The 26,858-nt window shown below is 19.3% G+C and overlaps 4 protein-coding genes and 1 pseudogene across 4 annotated transcripts, besides 1 other annotated feature; 2 read left to right on the top strand and 3 right to left on the bottom strand.

Moving 5' to 3' along the window:
* Nucleotides 1–2,268: 2,268 nt before the first annotated feature.
* Nucleotides 2,269–2,909, bottom strand: PmUG01_14011900 (annotated as a pseudogene).
* Nucleotides 2,269–2,909: a sequence feature (fam-l protein, pseudogene).
* A 4,380-nt stretch (nucleotides 2,910–7,289) lies between these two features.
* On the bottom strand, nucleotides 7,290–9,169 carry PmUG01_14011800 (PIR protein; the record flags this gene model as incomplete). The annotated part of the gene is made up of 3 exons (XM_029007665.1): nucleotides 7,290–7,490; nucleotides 7,620–9,002; nucleotides 9,146–9,169. The coding sequence occupies 3 exons, from the start codon at nucleotides 9,167–9,169 to the stop codon at nucleotides 7,290–7,292; spliced, it is 1,608 nt and encodes a 535-aa protein (XP_028864032.1).
* A 5,091-nt stretch (nucleotides 9,170–14,260) lies between these two features.
* PmUG01_14011700 (Plasmodium exported protein, unknown function) lies at nucleotides 14,261–15,067 on the bottom strand (the record flags this gene model as incomplete). Its single annotated transcript, XM_029007664.1, has 2 exons — nucleotides 14,261–14,878; nucleotides 14,999–15,067. The coding sequence occupies 2 exons, from the start codon at nucleotides 15,065–15,067 to the stop codon at nucleotides 14,261–14,263; spliced, it is 687 nt and encodes a 228-aa protein (XP_028864031.1).
* A 5,045-nt stretch (nucleotides 15,068–20,112) lies between these two features.
* On the top strand, nucleotides 20,113–21,109 carry PmUG01_14011600 (fam-l protein; the record flags this gene model as incomplete). The annotated part of the gene is made up of 2 exons (XM_029007663.1): nucleotides 20,113–20,208; nucleotides 20,342–21,109. 2 exons carry the CDS (start codon nucleotides 20,113–20,115, stop codon nucleotides 21,107–21,109), a joined length of 864 nt encoding a protein of 287 aa, XP_028864030.1.
* Nucleotides 21,110–24,608: 3,499 nt separating this feature from the next.
* PmUG01_14011500 (fam-m protein) lies at nucleotides 24,609–25,498 on the top strand (the record flags this gene model as incomplete). The annotated part of the gene is made up of 2 exons (XM_029007662.1): nucleotides 24,609–24,695; nucleotides 24,824–25,498. The coding sequence occupies 2 exons, from the start codon at nucleotides 24,609–24,611 to the stop codon at nucleotides 25,496–25,498; spliced, it is 762 nt and encodes a 253-aa protein (XP_028864029.1).
* Nucleotides 25,499–26,858: the final 1,360 nt, after the last annotated feature.

The following is a 26,858-nucleotide window of genomic DNA, read 5'->3' as shown; positions in this document are numbered from 1 at the left end:
TTGAAAAAATATTATGTAATTATTTACTCTAAATAACTGATTAAATAGATTACGTATTAATCTTATTGAGAATAAACAAAAAAAAGATATACGATTTATTATTATACAAAAATATTTAGTTTACATAGCATGCAGAATGTAGAGAATATATATATTATATAATGCTCTTCATATTAAAAATATAATTGCTAATTTTAAAAAGGTTATCCTTTAAATAATTCTCATTTTATAAAGATATATTTCAATAAATTAATATTCCTAAAATATATTATTTACTGAAATATAATAATAGAGGAAGAAATTTTTTTTTTGTGAATTTTGTTCTGTTATATATAGCAATTACATTACTTATTGCGTAAACATGGGTATTTTTTTATAGGCTATAATATAATGATGAAAAATTAAAATTTTAGCATATTATTTATTCTATGAAAATAATATATAATGTAAGGATGCGTAAAATCTAACTTTTTATTTTTCTGCTATGATTTTTAAAAATTATAATTCTATATTAAGATTAATTTATAATGCTATTTCTATATGAAAAATATTTATATTCAACTAATTTATTTTTTTTAATTAATAATATATATTTAGAAGATATATGAATAGTAAACATAATTTTAAATGTACTATTAATATTCTAATTAAAAATATTTTTAATTTTTCTATGCTGATATGATCATATGTACCTGCCTCATTTTCTGTATATCATATGTGGAAAGTTGCAAAGGAAAAAATATGGATACGTTATTTCACCTATTTAATGATTATATTTAAAGAGTATGTAAATGTAATAACTAGAATTTATATTCAAATTATAATTTTCATTTGAATCTATGAAAAATAATATTTAATATTTGAAAACTGCTCAATAAAATGCTGTAGACAAAAACTTACAAATTATATTTATTTAATTAATCATTTAAGAAAATATTTACTTTTTAAAAATAAATTATACTTATCCAAAAGAAAAAAAATGATAAGTATTTATATATTATCCACAAAAAGATAATTCTTTTTTTCACGTATTTTATTTTTTTTTTATTTATTATTAGACATAGATAATTACTAATGCTTAATACAAGCAACATATATTTTTGCATATCTTTAAAATTTTAAGATATTACGCAATATATTTACGGAAAAACTAAAAGTACAATATATAAAGAAATAATTATCTGTTTATCATTGTATCATTTCAGAAAAAAATGACTTTTTAATAATATGTTAAATGAAAAATTTTATATTTATAGTTACATAATACAACTTCAGCAATATATCATTATGAAATAAACTGAAACAAAAAGAGAAAACAATTTAAACAAATTATTTTTTAATATATAACCGTATTTTATTTGTTAATTTAATCTTTGAAAGAATAAAATATCTATATTTCTTGTATTTATATACTTATGTTATCATATATACTTAATTCATATATTCAAAATTTAATTTACACCACAATTAATGTGAATAATTAAGTTGCAATTGATTTGAAATCTTAAATGAGTGTAAGGATATATATTTCATAATTCATATAAGAATTATAAATAATTAATATGAATAATTTATTAATATGCATTTATATATACATATATCATGTACAAAAAAAGGGATGTCCGTGAAAAATGTATTTAAATTAATGCACTTTATATCATGTTCCACATAGAGTACAACTTATAGAATATTAAGTTTCATATAAAATTAAAATATATATATATCAATACAACGAAATATATTCACTTCTTTTCATTGAATACAAAATAAGATACGTTTATTTTTGATTCAAAACTAATAATATATTTTCTTAGTAGACTAAACAAATTATCATTTTAGACAGTAATAAGACAAAAAAGGAAAGAAACAATTTTTTGGTAGAATATAAATATTTTACTTTAATAATTATATATGTTGTGTGATGTCATATGCTAATTTAACTTATATATATATATATATATATATATATATGTGTGTGTGTTTTAAATGAAACTATGCTTAAAAATATGTGTGTACGAATTGTTAATATTTAGTCAAGTTGAAACAATTTTTTATATTACAAATTAAAGAATATTAAAACGTTCGAATTCAGGAAAAAACTAAGAATATATTGTTTCATTGCTGTGTGTCAAAAATGCCATATATATATTAGGATATATAGAGAATTTAAGAAATTATGATTATGTTTATTAAGAATAAAAATATTATATCTATTACTATATATTTGGAAATTCTTTAGGAATATATATATATTCCTTACTATGTATATTATCTTTTAGTGAACTTAGTTTTTTTATATTTTTAACATATGATAGTAAAAAACCTTAAATATAAGTATGATACCTAATATAGTGAAAGAAAAGGTATATATTAGTAGGCCAATTGATTGTCCTAGAAAGGAAATTTGGGCGTTAGTGGGATATGCATCTAAGACCTTCATATCCATGGAAAACTATCTTTTAACTTTTCTAATGTGGTTGACAATATTATCTTATCTAATTTTGCTATTTGAGTATTAGACCAATCAAAATTTAACAATCACATTTTCTTATATATGAAATGTGATGTTAACACTATTGTAAATATTATTAATAAAAACAAGAACAATAATACAGGTAAAATAATTCTTAATCCGTATTTTTTAAGTATTATATTTTTGTATGTCTTGTTACTATTTGCCATATATTCCTAGAGAAAATCTAGATAATTAAATTATTTGAATATTTATTTGTTTCAAATATATAAGAATTATTTTGCTAATCTTGTTTATTATATGGCGTATTCTTTGATGAATTTTCATTCGATGCTTTTATTTTACTTTTACATTTTTTCTTATTTTAAGTTGTATTTTTATTTTTATTATTGTGTCTTACTTTTTCATTTTCGCATGAACTGTTGTGACATAAGAATACATATTAGTAGAATAGTATATATTGGTTGTTTAATATGGAATAGAAATCATAATTACTTTTGTGTAAATTCCTTGGTGTAGATTTATATGTTTTATGTGTTTTTTTTCTAATTCCTATTTATATTCTGAAGATGAAGGATTTAGTAATAATATATATTAAATTTTGCGTATTCCTGTTTGTTTTTCTAGTATGTGCCGCGTACAATTCTTTATAATTTTTCTTTTAGATTATGTCTTCATATTTTTTTTTTTTTTTTTGTATATATTTTAAAAAAAATAATTAAGAAGTTTGTACACACTGTATGGAGATGAGTATACTGCATAACATGGAATTTTAATATTTTTCTGGTTATAAGATAATGAAGTATAGGGAGCAATTTAGGAATGATAAGATGTAAACTATTTTTCAAATAGGAAATTTATAATTAAATGGAATTAATAAATAATGATATTTTTTATGTGACAAAATAACTTTTAACTTTTGTGTGTTTCATTTACTTTTAAATAATTTTTTTCTTTTATTTATGTAAATTTTTACTTATACTATGTGCATTAGTTTAATGGTACTATGAAAATAAATAATTTCTTTAAGGCTTGAATAATTATTCTAGAATAATTACAACGGTATTCATTTTACAACAGAATAAAAATAATTGTTCAAACTAAGAGAGTAATTATAGTATAAATGTTTGACAATGAGCAATACATTAAAATAACAAAAAATATGAATAATAATAATGATTTAATAGAATTTAATTTAAATGCAGTAATGGAATATTATAAATATATATTTTTTAATCAAAAGTGATTAATTTTTTGTTTGAGATCAAAAATATACAACTTAAGATAGTTTACTTTTATTATCTTATATAAGATAAATTAATCTTATACTTTTTTTAACACTATTATACGTAATTTTACTATGTGATTTTAGATTTAATTGCATTTAACAGCAGTTCGAAATTTTTAGTAATATAAGAAATAGTATTAAAAATAAAAATTTGGACATATAAAAATTTTTTTTTTTTATTCAAGCGATTAGAAATAGGATGGTATAATTAAAAAAAAAAAATGATAAATTAATAAAAAATAATAATTTTATATATTTTAAAATTGTCATAAAAAACTATACGTACATAATTTAATGACACTCTAAAAATACATTATGATTGAATTATTAGTTATTTTACATTATATAAGAAATTAACTTATATCATGATAGAAAAATGGATACTATTAAATATATTAGAACTATCATATTTAGATTATTAACTAACAAAAAAAAAAAAAAAAATGAATAAGCTTTACGAATAATAAATAAATTATTATATAAAATTATATACGTCATTTTTGCAATATAGTATTAAAATAAACATTTTTTTTTTTGATTATTTATTTATTATAAGATAATAAAAATTTCCTAAAATAATAAAAATATATTACCACTTAATAAATCATTTTGACCTTATAAAAGGATAAATAATAAATAATTTAAATTATTCAATTATGCATTAATTAAAATTATTAAAATCATACATTACTATGTTTTATTTTTGTTGTACATTTATACATAATTGTATATAAATATAGGTGAGTAAACAATTTTTTTTTTTTTATGTATTTGTGTGATCAATAAAGAAAGATCATATGAAACTGATATTTACTTTACAGCATTATTGTATTACATATTTTAACCTTTCTCTTCCTCTTAATTATTTTGTTAAGCTTTTGCACAAGTTCTTTTTGCTTATATTCTTATCATTATTTCTTTATAATATTTATTGAATTATTTCTAGAATTTTAGTCAATTTAGGGCATTCTATCTTTTTAGTTGGTGATACTTAATACACATATTCCTCTTATTCCTTCGTTGTGCAGAATATCTTAAATGCTTACTATTATATATATATTTCATCATTTTTTATCCTTCAAAGAATGACACTTGACTTAATATATATATTTATAAATGTTATTGCATGAAATTTTATAAGAATTTCTTATTTTTAAATACTGTTCCTTTTACAATATAGTCGATATATTTAAAGCTATATAAATTATACATTTTAATAACTTCTTAATTATTAATTATGCAATATATATTTTTTTCTTTTTTGTGCCCTCTATGTGTCACTTTTCCTGTTTTTCTTCATTAATCTCAAGTACAGATATGACTCAATTTGCACGTTTGCTTATAGTTATATTATAACTAATTTTCAGTTAAATGTTATTTTAATTTTAAACGGATAATCAAGAATCACAGGATATATGTAATAGCCTATGTTTCGGATTGATATACGTAGGCTCTGATGTTCACGACCGAGATCGCTTTTTACATTTTTCCAGATCGTCATGTTTCTTTCTCCGTAGTATTATAGGATGGAAGCATAGTTCAGAATGGATAAAGGGATACACACACATATATATATATACATATATATATATACATTTATTTATTTGATTGAAATGTATACTATGAAATGTTTCCATAAAAATAATGTTACCAAAATGGTTGAGCCCAATTGTTTTAAAAAGTTGCAAAAAAAGGAAATCAAATTTTATTTTAATTTTTTAACGCGCTAAAAATATATTTCCGATTATAAATAATATAAAAATAGAGTAATCTATAGAAGTAATTTATTATATGAAAATACATTTTAACACGATTTTTCGTTTTTCCTATATTCAGTAATAAAAATAAATTCTAAATTATTAACGCATATTTATGTTGTATATATTTGCATGTATCATTTATTTCTATTGTAGCTATCGCGATACTAATCGAAATAAATTTTTTAAGAAAAAAATAAGAAAAGTTATAAAAAGTAATTCTTATTTTATTTTCCTTATATAATATTGCATTTGAAACTATTAAAAATTTTTCTGTGCTATATATTCTGTGTATTCAAAGTAATTTCTCTACGATATCTTAATCATACTGACGTCTTTACACAAAATTAAATATATATTTTAATGGAAGGTTACAATTAGTGATATGCATGTAAACATATGCAATGGATGTATTGTTCTACTTATTTATATAGTTGTATGTGGGAGGAAGCTAAATTAACATATATTTATGGTTTTATAATTTATCCATAGGAAACAATTTTCCAAGTTAGGAAAAATATATAAGAAATATATATATTTGTAAAATGATATTATTATACACTTTTTGAATTGTCAAAATATAAGAGGGTTAATAATATTTTTTTCTTTTCTCTTTTAATCTTTCGTTTTTGCATTTTATTTTATATATATTTTTTTTCTGTACCAATATGAGTTAAAATTGCTTTTTCTGAATATCCGAAGTTTAGACGATAAAATTGTTTTTATTGTAATTTCTGATGAAACTGCACCTAAAATTGTATTTATGTATATATCAAGAAAGAAAATATTAGATATTTTTTTGGATACCTTGGATTAAATATTAAATTATCATATCTGCTTTTTTTCTCGTTTTATTTGATACAAATAATTGTATTAAAATTTTAAATGATGAACTTTTTTTAGTTTATTTTTATAGAGTTTCTATGTACTACTCTAATATTTAATATATATTACCAATACAAAAATCCATAAACACGTTTAATACGTCTTCTGCGCTATGTATATAATATTTGCATTATATATATAAAAACTGTGTTCTTCAGATACAAAGTTATTTTATCCAAAAGACATGGTTAAATATGAATATATACTTTTTATTGAAAAACCAAATAGTTTGAATACTGATTATTATATAATATTTAATCATAATTTGATAAGTATATTTTTATGTAAAAAAAAAAAAAAAAAAAAAAAAAAAAAAAAAAACTGTAGGTTTTTATTTCACGAGTTAAATCAATTTTTTTTTACTAACCATACATTGTGCTAATTTAAAGGCTATATTACTAGTTCCAAATAAATTCAATAAATTCAAATTTATTTTTACTTTAAACATAACTATAATATATATCATATGTGTTATGCTTTAAGAACACATAACAAGAAGTCAGGGTACAATTCTATGAGTATAATTAAATAAAACTAAAATGCTCTGACAATATACGCATTTGAATTGTGGTACATAAGAATCTTAAACTATTCTTAGGTAGGCAATTTTTAGTTCTTTTTTCCATATATAAAACAAATATTATTGCAACTTCAAATTAAATTAAAAAAAAAATTAAATAAATACAAAAAAATTATTGGACAAAAAGTTAGAAAAAATAAGTTATTCTAAAAGGACAAATAAAAAAATATATATAAAAAGTTAAAAATAAAAGTGTCTATATTTTATTTATGCTCCTCTTTTTATTGCTTGATCTTTATCATTTCTACTTAATAGAAATGTTTATATAATCCAATTTTGTGGGCTTCTTAATATCTTTGATATATATCAGTTGATATTTTGTAAATCTTTTGATGAATGAAGCTCATCTTCTATATTTAATACGTTAAATCTCCTCCTATCAGAATGCCTATAAGTACGTTTTAAGAAGCGCCTTGGTCGTTTGCGTGTACTTAAATCGGTGAAATCAAGCCTATACCTTTGTTGCCTTTTTCTATGTCTACGTAAACGTGATCCGAAGGGAGTAAACTAATATATAAATGAAAGTAAAAAACATGTATAATTTGTTTATTTCACAATTACAATATTTTAAGAAAAATGTGTTATAAATGGTAACTACTAATGTATACATAGCACAAAAATTGATTTGGTATTTACTTTAAAAAAAAGGTAAAATATAAAAATGATTCCCATTACTAGAGTAACTGCAGTGGAAATACGAACAAAAATGTTATTTAATATATTAAAATAATCTGTATTTAATTCATGAGTTGATCTTCTACTCCTTATTCTTTCACGATACGTTCTTAAATCATCAGTGGTCCAATTCGTTTTAATATTCAATCTATACATCCCAGATTTTGTTTTTGTAGCAAAACCACCTTCAATCAATTCCTCCATATAATCACAAATTCCTAATTCAGCTTTCTTTGTACTTGTAGTTGGACATTTTAATTGTCCGCTTGTATCCAATTTCCATCTAAATGTAACATGTGTATCTTCATCAGGAGATGTTTTTTTTTTATGTTCCCCGTAACTACCTGAATCCCCTACATTTTCGTTTGTTTCATCTGTAACTTCTTTTGGTGAAACTCTTTTTGATTGTTTTACTTGTCCTTGATCTTTCCCCCTCATTGAATTCGAATTACCTGCAGGGGATCTATCACCATTTCCTTGAGGTTCATTAATTCTAACTATAGTTACACTACTAGATAATTGTACGGGTGCTGTGTATAAATTACAAAATTGATGTGCTCTATCACCTGATGTGAATGTACCATTGTTGGGACTATAACATGCACCATAATTAAGTGATTTCAAAAAATCTGAACTGAACGCCTCAGAATCTGATTTTTTATCATTGAATACAGCTGTAATAGTTTTTAGTCCATCACAATTTCCTTTTTCTTCAGATCCTAAAGCGGATAATAATTTACTCGGATCAAACTCATCTTTACAACTCAAAAAATAATGTGAACAGTCCCAATTCTCTGATAAACAACAATATTCCTTTAAATCATTATATACTTTAACGATCGATTTAAGGTATTTTTTATATTTATCATTGTTAACTTTAGAACATGTATCACTACTTTTAATAGTATTATAATTTTTAAAATAATCATACAAATATTTTTCCTCTATTTTATAATTCAATTCTATAAAATCCTTTGTACCAAAGCCGAAAGAACAACCATACTTTTGGTGATTAGAGAAAATAGTAGTCTGTAATTTAATAAATTTTTTAATTACTTCTGCGATATCATTATTTGATGAGCGTTCATTAAACAATTTCCTTATTTCTTGATATACCCAGTATTTATAATGTGAACAATAGTCTTTAAACTCTTTTGATTTTTTCTTTTTAACTACAAAATCTAAAAGTTGTGTTACTTTATTACAAAGTTCAACAGATTTATCTTTGTAATCTTGTTTTAAATTTTCAAATTCACTACAATATTGACCATCTGTTACATTTTCTACCTGTTTATTCAATTCTTCATATAACTTATATGGAAACGACTCTTTTAAAATTTCATCCTAAAAATTGAATTGATAAAATAGATTATATAAATACATAAATACTTCTTACAAAGAATAATTTTTCTTATTTTATACATGAAAAATGGCCTTATAATAAATGGGAATATATATTATTATTTCTATGAATAATGAAAATGTACATAATCTGGATCTTCAATTTCCATAATTTTCTATCAGTTTTAAGATATATGTACTAGATTAAATGATTAATACTATGTATATATGTATATATTTACGTATAAACTATTACGACATATTTACAAATGGCTCATTTCAAGCGTTTTTTTTTTTTTTTTTATTAGTAATTACATCTATTTACATATTTCTTAAAGAAATTTGGCACTAATTTATTTTTTAAAATAAATTATAATTGTATTGTTTATATTACATTAATATTGTTAATTAAAATCTAAATAACTTTAACATTGATGCGGTAAATAGTAAAGAGTAAAAAAAAAAGGAATGTAATATAAATAAAATTTATTCTATATATATATATATTTGTACATATGTAAATATTATTTTCCGAATTTCTTTAATAAAAAATATAATTTTTACTATAAAAAATTAAAAATTGCAATGCTTTATCATATTTTTTTTCAAACACTTTTATAGTTTTAAATATTTGTATGTATCTTTTAATATGGTATCTTTGTAAAATTATAAAATATACTTTTTTGGAAATAATTGTACCATAAATAAGTATAATAACACTCCATTAAAACTTTATCTTTTACCCTATTATATGCAATACGCTATAATATTATAGGCGCATTACCATAAATTACTGAGTTAATATTACAAAAATTATAAATATGTAATTAGAAAGAAGAATATTTGGAGAAAACAAAAAATAAAACACAAACAAATAAATTGTTTTTAATATGATAAAAAATCTTAATTAAAACGTATTTATTTTATTAATAACTTAATTATTTTTTAGGTAGACTATATATAAGAAGAATACAAATTATTCACCTCTATTAATGACCACAATAAATTTTAAGTCAATATTTTTTTTTTTGTTATATTATTACAGTGCTCATAGTGTATATTAAATTGTTAATCCATGCTTTTATGCAGAAATAAACCAATCAAATGAATCATTTTTAATAAAAACTTTAAATTGTTAATTACATTAAAAAATTGGAATATAATATATTTATCTATCGAGCGTAATAAAAATATTATTTTTAGGATAATTAAAAGATAATTAGCACAATTCAAATATAGTTGAATACTAAATTTGGGAAATATATTTGCAATATTTATTTAACTTTTCATAAAAACTAAAAAAAAATTTTAAAGGAACATTATTATGAGGAACAATTTGTACGGATTATTTAATCCTTTTTATATATTTTCTTTTGTTTAATGATAAATGAACTAAAATATAATTTATTATATTAGTAATTAAGAAAATATTAGAGAATGTTTTCTTATTTTTTTAAATATATATATAATATATATATATATATATAAATCATTCTGTGTTTTAAAAACAACAACATATAAAATATTGCAATTCGGAAAAGAGTCGATTATTAGCATGTTTTAATAAAATTATAACACATGAAAATTAAGAATGTAATATTACAAGCTATATAGTATATAATAATATACATGGAAAGAAGATTTATTTTCTGTCAATTTTATGCATAAGAGAAAATAAATATTTTTATGTTACATATTACATTTACATTATATTTAATTTAATTTATTTTTTGTTTACTTAACTTGTTGGTCCGCATAGTATGCTTTTGTTTTGATACATAAATATAATATTTTATTATGCTCATATTATTATAATTTGTTTACATGCAATGCAAAAATGAATATAAAACTAAGTTTTCTTAAGTTTCATTAGAGAAAAAATAAAATATTTAATACTTCATTATACAGTGAATAAAAAAAATAATAGTATTGCAAATATTTTCAAAAGGTATCATATGTTAATTTTTATTTATATTGTTCTTATAATTTACTTATTATGTTATATACTTTCTTTGATTAGAGGTATTAACAGTTGTACAGATTACATTATTGTCACTCATAAGATTACACAGAATTACCTAATAATACAATAGTGGACATTGCATAATGTAAATAAAATGCTTTAATTATTTTTGTTGAAATATATCTTCCTTAAATCCTTTTATAAAAATTTTTTCTTATTATGTTAGATTATTTATTTTATATTTCGGGAATCTCCATATGTTAAATTCCATAAATTATACGCTTCGTAATTTCTAATCATAGTCATCATATAATTACCATTAGATATACAAATTATTTTTATAATCCTCGCTTATTTTTATTTATTACTTTAAATATCTTATACTTCAATATATTATGTATAACAAGTGAACCAATTAATCCATTAATTTATTAATGTTTAAGTTAAAAATTCACCTCAGACTTATTCCTTTTATTGCTCTACTTTTTAGTTTAACGTTAACTTGAAAGGACAATGATAACATTTTCTTTATTCTTGAATGTACGTAGTGATATACAGAATTTATTTTTAGAAAAATGTGCAAATAATTATTAAATACTTCACATTTTTTATGTCCTAAAGAATATAATATTATATGAAAAAAGTAACATATTCGAAAAATATCCAAATTTAATATTTTTTCCAAAAAATTCTTTTCTGCTAATCATATATAATATGGTATTACTTATTATTATACTGTTTAAAAATAAAGTATTTAAAAATAAAAATTATTCACTTTTGCTAGTTATTTTGTAAGTTCAGTTTAAGTGTAAATATTAATATACTCTTAAGGTAACCACATTATAATATTACTCAGCAGTTAAAATAACAGGTATATTTAGAGAACAATTAGATATACAATAATTAATATTGTTTTATATACATTTTTGACGAACATTAATTTGAAAAAATATAAAATAAAATTAAATAATTTATTCATTGTTTAAATGAGAAAATATGTTTCATGTAACATTTTCGTTAATTGAATGACTGTGTTAAAGGAGTATATTTTCCATATAATTCATTCATTTAAATTTACTGTTTCAAATTATATTATATGGTATTATAATCTATATCAGTGTATACAATAATGTGTAAAAAAGACTTATATACTTCATTTATTTGTTATATATTTACTAAGTTTGTAAATAGATATATAAAATTATATGCATATTCATTTGGTCAAATGAATGGATAAACGAATAAAACACCAATGTATCTCAATTATATAACATCTATTAATAAATATTTTATATTCCTATATATCTTCTACTAAAAATATATTAAAAAAATATATTATTTTTTCTCACCTTTTCACCTATTTAGAAAATTTTTGTAGTTCGTTAGAGGTTTAAGAAATATTTTTTAAAAGTTTAATCGAGGCAATAACCTTTTGTAAATACGTAATAGATATGATGATAAAAATACTCGTACTATTACATTATATATAATCACAAATCATATAAATTATCGCAAAAGTGTTAAATTTATTAATTTATTAACTTCTTATATTTTAGAATATCACTAATAATATATATAATGTATTTTACTTATTAATACCATACAGGGAATACAAAGCGCACAATGGACATCCATATATTTCTAGTAAAATATTTATCCACAAAAAAGTATTAATTTAAAATGCATATATATATATATATATATACTATTATCCTAAATTTAAAATTCTATAGAATATTGGACAAGCAAATTGATAAACAGTCAAGGGGATATATTACATCATGCTTATTAATTAACTAATTTTTTGTGTATAGACAGATGGAATGAAAAATTCTGTATAAAAGGATAAATACAAAAGTCAAAACACTTGAAGAATAATTAACTAATAGTCCTTTAATCATTCCCATAGTTATAATTCTCTAATATGTTTATTTAAACTGTGCTAATATACATACATTACACTAACTAGAAAAAGGTAAAGAAATAACTCAATCCAAAAATTAATTTAAAAAAAAATAAGGGTATCCTTATACAATAAAAAAACTAAAACATATTATTAACAAAATAAGGCTTTTATTGTTGCTAATTCTATAATCATGGCAAATTGCATGAAATATTCAACATATTCAATGATACTATTAGTGAAGTATCAAAAGAGTAGCACAGTTCTTAGGAGTATATAAAAAATATGCTTTCCAATATTTAAGCCAAAATTAATTAATAATATTTGAATAAATAGTAAATATATTTAAATTATTCAGTTTGTATATACCTATTATATAGCTTTCGTTTAAATGCTTTAATATACATATATATATATGTCTTTTCTTAATTATTTTATCATCTAAGCAGTGAATAACTTAAGTAAATGTAGAACAGATATACGTTTTATATAACACTATATCAACATTATCACCTAATGTATTTCTTATACATATTTAACAGAACATTTTAGACTAGTTGATAATACTAAAACAATTCTTTAAAAATTATTCGAATTTCAATAATGATGCGAATCCCTATAAATATATGTTCTACTTACGCCTTCTCTAATTAATATTAGAAATAAGAAAGGGAAATTTTTTAAGTTTTTTTTATTTTAAAGCAAAATATGTAGTTATACATAGAAATATTATAGCTATCTCCATATAAAGGATATACTGAATTATATAAAAATTGATTATTAAAGTGAACATTACATAATTTGTAAATATTTTACTATTTAACTTGTGTAGATATGATTATAATATTTTGAAATGTAATATTATACTTTATATAAATATTTTTAATTGTATATATTAAATATGTAAACGTCATAATATGAAAAATAAGCAAAATTTATTAAAGTATATATATATATATATATCGCTAGAAAGTAAATTTTTAATTATATTACAAATCCTTAATAATTTAAACTAAAAATTAAAGTACAGAATATATATTTATATTACAAGAAATATAAAATTATATAAAGACAATTTTTTAATAATAAGTGCAAAAATATATAAAAAATTCATATATATTAGATAATTGTATTGGTGGCATACATTTTTTTACAATTGAATATATAAAATTATATTTTCTTTCAGATTACTAAAATAAATTTATAGAATTAAATTTTTGCAATGAATAATTGTTTCCCACTTTTTACTATACTTAGATTAATTTATGAGATAGTTTTATGTATATTAATTTAAAACAGTTGTATTTTCCAAGGAAGCAGAATGAAATATGAAAACAATTTTACTAGTAATACAAATATACTATGTATTATAATATGAACTAATAAGAGACATAATTATTCTTGGCCTTCTCCGTTATTATAATACACAACAAAAATCGCAGTTAACGGAAAAAATGCAAGTGCTATATGCATAGTAAACAAAAACAAAATTGCAGATCTTACTGGACGTTTACGATCATAACTTGTACTAAAATTAATTTTATTTTTTTTAATAATACAATTACGTTTATTACTTGAGCTGATATTGTCTAAAGATGAATCATTCTCTGAGTATAACTTTTTTAAAGATTTGTGTATGTTTTTATTGTTCTGAATATTATTATAATGTTTTAATGTAGAAGATTTTTCTTTTAAATTATTCTTAACGTTAGAAGCTCCATGTTTTTGAGGTTTTTTACGTGGGATAAAATAATTCAATTCTTCTTGATACGTATAATTGTATATTGATTCATTATCTTCTTCTTGAAAAAAGTTATTTTGCTTTAATGCATATGGTTTTTTTTCAAATGATGCAGTACTTTTTCCTTTTAAATCATATATTTTTTCTTTTAAACATTTATGTTTATCTTCCAGAGATGCTCTTATTTCACTGCTTAACAATCTGCTATATTTAATATTTAATATGTTATTTATGTTCAATTCCTTGTTCCGAGTTTTATCGCAGATATTTGACTATAAGTTCATATTAAAAAAATATATATTTATATATTATATGAATAAAATATTCCTCTCATGTAAAAACATAAAATAAAAAAGAAAAAGGAAAAAAATTAAGTATAATAACTATGATACCTCGTCATAATATTTGAATATCCATATTAGACAGGAAAAAATAAAGGCTCTAATAAAAAAAATGATCATTTGTGTATTTTGTTATATAATAGATATTTTTAAAGTTGTAAAAGCTTATATAATATTTTACTAGATATATTTAATATTTTTCAAAAAAAATAAGCACACGAATAACTTAGAACTTGACTCAATTATTTTATATTTTGTCGATATAACAATTCTTTAGATTTGTTTTTAAAATAAATATAAATGTAGTACTTAATGAAATACAATAAAAAAGTTATAATTAAAAAAATTTTTTTCGTAAAAGTTATAATTAAAATACTATTAAATAATATTATTCAAATAAAACAAATAAAAAAGTATTTAATGAGTACGTTACGGAAATAATTGTGTTAATATTATAATTCACTATACAAAATTTTATTTCGAAAAACAATTATATATTTATATACATAATATATATTGATAAAATATTGCTTTAATGAGGATATAATACAACAAAAAAATTCTAGAAATAAAATATGTATTAGAATATATTCAGAAAATATTCTTAGAACAGTTATATTTAGATCTATTGTTAAAAAATATAGTGTAAAATTTTTTTAGAAATTATCTACTATTTTGTAATTATTTTTGAAAATATTTTTTATAAAAATTATTAATTAAATAAGAGAAGGAATATATATAGCAGAAACAAAATTATAATATATTATACTTACATTTATATTATATATAGTATTATATTTTGATATAATTTGATATAGCATAATTATTAAATGCTTAGTTGATAAAAAAAATTATTATATTACATATACATAGTTATATTTATATATTATATAAGATATATGAAAATTTTACTTATTATAATAACTTCAATATTGCTGTAATTTATGCGGATAATGTACATTTATATTTTAAATCAATAATTTCAATAATATAGTTATAGAAATGTATATTAAAACAATAATATTTGAGTGGTTATTATATCTTATTTTATAAAATCTTCAATAATAAATAATATATGATAAATTAAAAACAATAACAATTAAATTAATATTTGATTATTAAAATTATACATTTTAATTTTTAACATTTTACTAGTATTATTTGCGTACATTATTTTTTTTTATTTCAATATATTTTTTTTTATGCACTAAGGTTATTTGTTTTCTCTTAATTAATATTATATTTATTTTTTCATTTCGAAGACTACATTCAAAAATATTGGTAAAGTACCATATTGTTTAAATGTATTAGAACAAAATCTTTGAATAATGATTTTTTATTAGATAAGATGAAAATTAACAGAAAAAAAAAAAGATTATAATGAAAGAGTTTTATTTTGGATTTATATGAAGTATTTTATTTATTTATTATTATTTGTTTTTAGCTTTTGATATATGTTTACTACACAAAAACTAATTGCAATAAATGTTACTTTTTCTAAAAATATTATTATTCCAAATATTTATTAAAACAATTTTAAGATAATCTTTTCTTTTATAAAGATTATATTTGTACTTAATTTCTGAATTTAATTACTTTTTTGAAATGAAAAAAAAAAAAATCTATAACTTAAATGACAGAATATTTTTATTAGTACTTATGAAAATATGATGAATTTATTACTATCATAAAGGAAATATAAAATTAAATAATTGGAACATTAATCGAAAAATGAAGATTTTTATTTTAGTTAAAACTTCTATATTTCTTTTATATAGTTGATGGTATACTAATTACTATAATGTGGTATAATAATATCACTCAAGGAAATTTGTTTAATATTCTTAGTTGCTTCATATTATACATATATGTATATATATGATAATAATAATAATAGCATCATAATAAGTAAATAAGTATATTATATCGTAAATGATTAAAATATATTATTTTATTGTTGTGTAATATATCTTTAGGAAATATTAGTAATGCACATAGAAGAATATATTCGTAAACTGATATTTTATTGTCAGAGGATGCGAAGTAGAAAAACAATTCAGAAATATAAGATATATTGTTTTAAATGGATATTATGATTCAGAAAATGAGGACTATAAATATGAATCAAAATTTGATAGAAAATAAGAATCTTTGAATAAAGATAATACAATAATATCAACCAAATGTTTAATTAAGTAATTCAAATTAATTATATGCAATCCATTTTGCGGAGATAGATTATTTCTTTGAAAATATATTATATAGAGAATTTAGTCCTATATATAAATAAAGGAGATATACAAAATATACCCAGAAAAAAGTTCTAAATCATTCATCATGCACTAGTACATCTTTGATATTCGTTTTATCTATATAAATTTTTTTAATGGTATTTCTATTATCCATTTTATTACTTAAATTGGATATATTATTTCGGCCTGTAAGTATTCTGGGTTCATAAATGAAAATATGTTATTGTTATTAATGTAGAATAATGGGCGTATACTTGGATTATCATCATCTATTATAATTATATCTACAGTTACTTATATCCTAATAAAATTATTCAAATATGTAACTGATAATCGAGGAAATGAATATAAAGTCTAGTTGTAATGAATACATCAATTAAAGAAAACATATTTTTCATGTAACTACTAATATACTGCATTATTTTAATGATATTATTTTCGTAAAAAAATTCCGTCTTACATGAATGTAAGTTATATTATGCATCATATATAATTTACACATATGTATTTACACGGAAAAGTATAAAAATATATATTAAATATTTATTACAGTTCGTATAGTTATATTTTTGTTTTAATAATATACTATATTCTTATAGGGTAATTTATGATTTTCAATTATTATATATATATATATATATATATATATATATATATATATATATATATATATATGTATTTTTTGTTTTATTGTAATACTAAATACGTATAGATAAATATTCGTGACAAATGTAAGAGCTATTTTTGAGAAAACTATGTGTATATGAGTTTTTATGTAAAATTTTATCATAAAATATATGAACTTATTTAATTTGTTATACAAAATTGCAATTAATACAAATATTCTTTGTTAATTAGACAATTTATGTTTATAACAATATTAGATTTTTTTTAGTTTTATTATGGTTATAAATGACTATTTAAAGAATAACATAGGCAGAAATTTATTATAAAATAATTTTAATTTAAATGTACATAGTTATTTTTTATTTAATAAAATTAAGTCTCTCTTTATATTTTTTGTCTGTATGCATATTTTATAGAAATAATAACAAATATTCTTTGGAAATAAATTATTATGAATGGTGTGTTTCAAATCTGATTGAATATAAAAATATTTTTAATGAATGTTTCGATTCTATGAATACTTTGAACTATAATAAAAAAATTTCTTAATAAAAAGATATTGTATTTTTTTGTTTATGTTAGTAGTTAGAGAATGTTTTTTGAACGAATATTATTCAGGTGTTTGTGCATTTCATAGAAATATTTTTTTTTTTGATGTGTTATAAACAGTAAGTATTTTATAAAAGTAAATTATATAGATATAATAAAATTAAATTAATCATTAAACAATATGTAAATAAATTTTATGGTAAATAAATTTTTTTCTCAATATTGTTATATATAGATAATTGTTAATATATTTGTAGTACTCTGCAATTTTTTTTTCTATACATTTTTTTACAGCAGAATACGTAGGTTCTTGAATATGTACAAGAACATAAGAATTTTACATCAATGACCAAGAAATTTATTAGATATTTTTAATATATTTTTTAATAATTTAACATGTGGTAAAAGAAAATCTAAGTTATATATATGTTCTAGTTAATAAAAAAATAATTATGCTTTTATTAAAACTATAAGCTGCAATATATTTTAATTAAAATATTAAGATATATTTTGAATAAAAAGCTTAGTTATATAAGGATAGTATATATGATTTTTTGTGAAATTTATATTTGAGTATTTCACATGATATAACCATAATTTTTTTAAAAGTACTATTATGTAAATTCAAATACTACTTAAACGTTAATATTAAAAGTTTTTTGGTTATTATAGATATGTATATTTATAAATGTATTACCTACGATATAAGATAGCTTATGTATTACTATTTTCCGGTGATATATAATTGAATCTAGATATTTTGGTATAAAACATGGATAAAGATATATAAAAAAATACGACAACCTGATGAAAAAAATTTTAATAAACTCTTTTATATATCTTTGTTTTATTTTATTGTATTACCTTTAAATATTTATGTTTAAAAAAAAAAAAAAAAAATTATTTCAAAAATTTAAGAATACTTTATTTCCAAAAAATTATTTAATTTAAACTTAATAAAAAGCAATAATTTTCATAAATTGTTATAAAACAATAAAAAAATCAGTCATTATTTTACGTTAAAATATTTATTTCTTCGTAGATTAGATAGAGTATAATTAATTTTATTTTTTTGTATATCTTATATTCTATAAAATACTGTTTGAGATTAGGTAGTAAATAAATAATATGTTGTAATAGATATAACGTATAATGTTGTTTTTTCATTTATTACAACAATTTTTTTAATTATATTATTAATATTTTTAATAATAATATCACGCTCTTTTAAAATATTATGTTTATAAAATTCGACTTATTAATAGGATAACATCCTTAAAACTCATATTTATTGTTGTAATATCTAGAGAAATGTATTATATATATATTCTATCCTACTATATATTCTATATAAGCTCAATAATTATAAATATTAACGGAACATATATTTTTCTTTTTAATCTATAGTGAAAAGGATTAAATAAAAAATTATTTAATCGATGTATCAAGTTCAATAATTAAATAATATATTCTGAATTATTGTGAATGTATTCAAGTTATTTTATATAAATGTACATTTATTTTTATTTTTAATAACTTTAACATAAAAATTTTGTAGAACAATGTTTCGATTATTTCTTTTTGTAAACATAATATTCATTATAGTTTTACATATTTGATTAAGTATTCACGTAGCATTAAAAAAAAGTTTTTTCAACAAATACAGCATACTTTATATTTGTAAATATATTATAATATTATTGTTTGTTTCTTTAATATATAAAATAAATAATAATAATGTATATCTTGGAACGAAAAATTAAGATAATAGTACTTATTAAAATTGTTGTGTTTATCTTTTTAACAAGGATTTGTCATATTAAGAGTGATGTAGTATGATAATAATATTTAAGGATATTTGTATTGTTTTTATTTTTAGTGTTCTATATTTATTGATAGTTTTTTTTATTTATTAGTTTTTAGGTTCTATTAAATGGTACATATTTGCATTTCTCTTTTATTTTAGAGGCCGTTTAGCAAGTCTATGAATGAGCACTTCGAACTTGATAAAAAATCAGGAACCAGAAATTATCGATTACTAGCAAAATATAAACAGGATAAATATTCAAATGCCTTAGGTTTAAAAGAGGAAATGACAAATAATGGAATGAAGAAAAAAAAAGATATATCTAATAATATGGAAGGATACACTGGAAAAAGAAAACATTCAAATGGAATTCCATCAGAATTTAAAGGAAACTGTAAATCATATATGAAAAAAAACAAGTGTATGTTTGAAACAAAAAATTATTCCTACTTTGAAAAAAAAATATTCAAAGAAATGGATTTTATGGATTTTCTTAAAAACAACAAGACAATTAGTAATAAGTCTTACGGAAAAGTAATACGTAAAAAATGCGTACTACTATTTGTTTTACCTTTATTAATGTTCTTTTTGTTATCAGTACTGCCCATAGTAGATTTATCGTGGGGTTTGATAGATGGAAATAAAGGGTTGTGGGATGCAATAGGATTTTCGAAAATTTTGAAAGAATGTGGAAAAAGTGGGTGGTTGAAGGCAGTATATGGGTCGCTGAAAGAAGCAAAAGAGTTTTGGAGATCCATTGGAGACGCGTCTGAAAATATCAGTGAATTGAATGTATTAGGAAGATTATTTAGAATCCTAATATATGGCTTACCGTTTTTAATATTAGGTATAACATTTATATCAAGGATTGTTTATTATCATAAAAAAGTTAAAAAATATGAAAGAATAAAGTTCAGACAAAGATAAAATTAATAATTAGTTACATACTTTTTTCTGTAATAAAATAATCAATGTGAACTAACAATTAAAATATATATAAATATATATAATAAACATATCAATAATTGCTTAATTCTTATATATGAACATACAGATAAGGGAATTTTTTATGAACAAGTTAAAAAAATACTATCTTAGTTTTTTTGTGAATTAGAATATTTTAGTATATTTCTATTTGTAGTTTAAATTATAGTTTGACCTTTAATGTAATTAATGGCTTCGTGTAAATTAGTGTATTCCAGTAAATTCGTATAAGTATATGTTTTTGTACGTTATTATTACTATATAAAAAGATAATTTATACAATTTTATCAACATTTCGTGGTGATTTATATTTTAACTATAATAAGATTTCTTTTTATTTGATCTCTTTCTTATATAAAATGATTATTTGTTGGTATATTTAGATAAATGTTTAATTAGGTTTATATTAAAAAAAGATGTATTACATTTTTCATATAACAATTAAATGCGAATGTATATTGTTGTATTGATACATATATATTATATAAGGAAATATTTAATATTTATTATATATATTAGTTTATTAATAATGTGTTATAGAACTTATTTATTTAAACGTCCTTTTAACAAACATTTATTTTTTTTTAATGGTTTAAAGAGAAAATATAGATATATATTAAATTATTATTTTTATTAAATATTTTTTTTTTTATAATCGATTAACTTAGGATTTTTACATATGACCAGTTAATGTAGGGCTAAGCCCTTTTCATTTTTTATAAGTGCGCTTAATTTTAAAAAATTACTTAAATATATATTATATTGAATATTTATAAATATTTCAAGTTATTATTTTTTATTTTTTACGATATAAAATGATTATATTAATGAATTAAATGTACTTATATATTAATAGATAACATGAATTATTTTTTTTCTTTTTGCCTTTCATAATAGTAAAATTTTAAATATATCAATACATCACTAAAAAAGTGAATTACAGTTAGGTGTCATGGATAAATATATATTTGTTCTGCATTCATCTAACAATTTGCAAGTAATACTTTATATTTATTTCCTCTTTTTTTATGTATAAAAATGTATCAATTGAAGAGTTATTATTATTTTAAAGGTGTATAAAAAAATATATTTAAATTATATTGACAAATACTAATACATTTATATTTATAATGTAAATTTTTAGATAAAATGATGTTAAAAGAAGCATTATTTTTTTATTGATAATTCATATACATATTATATTGTTTTTTTTTTAATTAGATAAGTTTTATTTTAGCTTTATTAAAAAATTTTCAATATATTATTGTAAAAGATTTTATTAAATAAGTATAATAATTTTATGTTAGAAATATTAATAAATTACTTCCTGTTTAAGAAAAAAAGAAAAAATCTGTTAATATTTCCTTTGTAAAAGCAAAAATATTTTTATTACACTTTAGATAATAATAATGAAGGAAAAAAATGAATTAATCTAATTGCATACAGTGCTGAACATATTACCATCTAAAAATAAAATATATTAGGATACATAATAAATTTATAAGATTGGATTAAAAGAAAGAATATTGGATCTAGAGGTGAATGATGATATAATAAGATATTTATACTACTACATATATAAAGTAGCATAATTTATTTATTGTGTAGATATATATTAAGGACAAAAATATATTTTTTATAAAGAACTTAATATATTTGTATATTACAGCTTAATTGAGTAAAATCATAAATAATTTAAAAAAATATGATTTATTTTTAGAAGAAAAGTCTAAAATATTGTTTAGAAATCATAAATATAGAAAAAAACAAAAAACTTGTATTTATATTTAAATGTTTAAGAGGAATATGTGAGATAGAGAATTTATTTTTCATAAATAATCTCATAATACATATATATATGTTTTTAACCATTTTAAAAACGGAATGGCTTATATTTTATATGGCAATATTTTATGTGATATAAAACGTTAAATACTCAAATAATTGTAACATAAAAAGATAGATAAATAGGTTGAATATATATTGAGGTAAAAATATAAATAATGTAAAACTATAAAAAATATTATGATATTAATTTTTGTAATATTTTAACATTTTCTAATGTTGTTTATTATTACCTTGTATAAATAATTTATTTTAAGCATAACTACATTATGACGATATATTTCAGATTATTACAATAATATTTTGTGCGTATAACTTTATCATAGTTATCGCTGTTTGGGTTACACATATAGAACGCAAATATGTGGGTATAATATATTTTTTGTTTATAATTTTTTTAGTAAATGATTATTTGTTTTTATGTTTATGTTTATTTATTTTAGTAAACCTTTAATATTTTCTCCTGACATAACATATTTTTAAAGGAATGTATAAAAAATAATATATACGTTCTAACGTTAACAGAAAAATTGCTAAAACATACATCTTAGTAAATTATTTTGTCCTATCCTATTTTTCGTGTGTATATTATGCACTATACATATTATACTTAATTGCAAATTCATTTCATTTGGAATATTCTTTAATTAATGCAGTTGCATGCAATATTTCAATAAATATTTATCTTTAACAACATTTCTTTTTGATCGTTTTTCTACCATATTAGTATTTCTTCTAAATATATATATACTAAAGAAAAAATTAAAATATAATGTACTCGAATATAGAGATTTTTCATTGAGAAATAATGGAATAAATCAAAATTAAAAATTGTAATTTTTAAAATTAATAGCACAAATATAATGAATGAATTTTTGTTTGCTTTATATTGCATATATTTTTATAGATTAGGTAGTATATATTAAATCCATCACTTTAAAAAAATTATAAACCATAAAATATTGTCATTAAGGAGAAACTAATGCCCCTATTATAATTGTAATAATACACAAAGTTTTATTTTTATTTTGTTATTATGATTTTTATAGTGTTATAATAATTAATGTTCTATAAAATATATCTAGATTTTCCTAAATACAATATTTACAAATTTAGAATTATTATTATGATAACAACCTTAAAATTAGTAATTATTACGTTAATATATTGAGGGATATATTATATATGTACTCCATATTCTATGTAGTAGATAAACTCAATATTTACATTTAATATAAAAACACTTACTTATTTCTTATTTTATTCCGAAAATAATTAATAAAAGCATTATCTAATTAATACACTACATTAAATTAAATATATATTTAATTATATACGAACAAATTATAGTTAATTTATTTTTATGAAACTTATTTTTATATTAATATAACTTTATTAGTTATACAATATATTTCTAAAGTTATGTTACTATTTATATGTAGTATAATTAATTATAATTATATAGATTTTATTATGTTTTAATGAGAGAATTATAAAAAAAAAAATTTTTATAAATATAGAACTGTTTGTTATTGGAAGTACATTATATTTTTGTTAATATTTTCCTTAATATAATATAGTATTAAAGATATATATAATGAGACACAAAATTAATATAATAATATTTATTAAAATTGCGGAGTTTATCATTCTAACATGGATAAGCAATTTTAGTAATTATGTGGTAAAACAATATAATATAAGTATAATATTTATTATTTATAGTTTGTTTGTTTTGTATTAATCATTACAATATTTTACCATTAGTTTATTTATTTTTATTAAATCTAATTATTTACTTTGAATTTTTAGTGTATATCTGGCAAATCTTTGGACGGAAACTGTAAGTATGATAGAAAAGTAGGTATAAAAAGTTATAGATTATTAGAAAAATATAAACATGACAAAGATTCAAATAATGTCTGTTTAAAAGAAAGATTCCCAAATACTGAAATTGACAAACAGAAAGACATATCTTATAATGAAAAAGTAACGAAAAGAAAAAATAAACAATCAAATAAAAGTTTATTAAATAAGTCGCAGTACTATACAGAATATATAGATTATAATAATGGAATTTTTGATGGAAAACACTTCCATTTTGAAAAAAAATGGATTAAAAAAAGAAATTATGATGATTTTCTTGATAAGAAGAGCAAAATTTGTGATATATTATTAAAAAAAATAAAATTTAGGAGTTACGGATTGGCAGCTTTTATATTTTTTCTTTTTATGTTGATCGGAATAGGATTGCCAATATTATGTGGATTAGGGTATATGAACGAAAAAATAGAAATTAAATTTAGTTCGGAAAGTTTGCATGATATCGTGAAATCTATTGTAGACACTCTTTGTCCAGAAAAATATTCTTATCTAATAATGTTCTCACTAATTATCTTTATATTATCTATCATAATTATAATAGCTGTTCCTAAGATCTTAAAAAATAATGAAAAATACAAGAAAATTAAGTTGATGCGAGAGTAAAATGAACAATAAGGAATATGTATTTTCATATAAATTAATGATTAATAAGGATTATTATATGTAATATGTTTATTGTTATAAACTTTATAGTCATACATATTATTGATATAATTTTGTAAATATACATGAGTATAAGGTTTTATTTTTATACGAACATTAATAAATTAAGTTTTTAGCTTTTTTGTATATTTGAATGTTTTAATGATTTTGATTTTGTATTATAAATTATGGTTGCATTATATTTATATATTATTGCTTTATATATTTATTGGTGTGTTAAAATATATTGTCATTAAATATGTATATATTAAATAAAAATTAATATATAATATTAAAACTAAAATATATTTATTGGTACTATTTAGAATTCATATTTTAAATGAAAATACTTGTGTTGGTTTTTTTATCTTATTCAATTCTAAAATGACTACTTGTATATGTAATAAGAAAAGTATATGCTTAGCTTTTTTTTAAAAATAAAAATATCATTTTTTGAATTTAATCAAGCAAAGTAAATGTATTATATTACATATATTTTACTAAAGGAAATAAATATAATTTTTATTAGAAATGTATTACGCAATATATTTATTGTGTAATACTTTTTAAGAAACCTTTTTTTTTTTTATGATATACATAGGAAATTATAATGTATAATAAAATAATAACTTTTTTAAATAAGATTTTGCGTTTACGGAGTATGGATAATGCTTTAATATTATCCCTATTACTATTTTACTTTATTTTTTAAGCTTATATATATTATTAAGTACATAATTAACATAATATAAAAAGAAAAATATATAATTTAGCGATTTTAGAAATGTAAAGATTTATATTATTATTATATATGAATAAGAAAAAGTAAAAATAAATAAAAAATGAATTTTAAAAATATTTTTTTAAGCTGGTAAACAAATTTTTTTTGATTCGTCTATTTTTACATATAAATGAATGCAAATTTTTTGTATATAAAGTTTTTTTTCTTATTATATAAAATAAATTATTAAAATTTGCTTAATTTATAAGGGAACTAATTAAATAATTTTTATATATTAATTTAGTTAAAAATATTTTAATTCAATATGATATAAGAAAATTAGCAGGGAAGTGAAACTTCATTATTTTTATAATTTATTTTTGTTATATAACTTGTCATTAAGTTCTCTGTACACACATATATATATATATATATAGTATAATAATTAATTAAAGTAAAATAAAAAAAAATTATTAAAATATAACAAAATTGTGTCCTTATATTTAATAGTTGGTGAACTATATACTGAGCACTTCTGTATGTAATAAACGTATGATAACTATAATGAAATCTTCATTAAAAATAATACTAAACGATTTC

The sequence above is a fragment of the Plasmodium malariae genome (assembly GCF_900090045.1).
Source record: "Plasmodium malariae genome assembly, chromosome: 14".
Lineage (NCBI taxonomy): Eukaryota > Apicomplexa > Aconoidasida > Haemosporida > Plasmodiidae > Plasmodium > Plasmodium malariae.
This window is presented reverse-complemented; position numbering and strand designations above follow the sequence as displayed.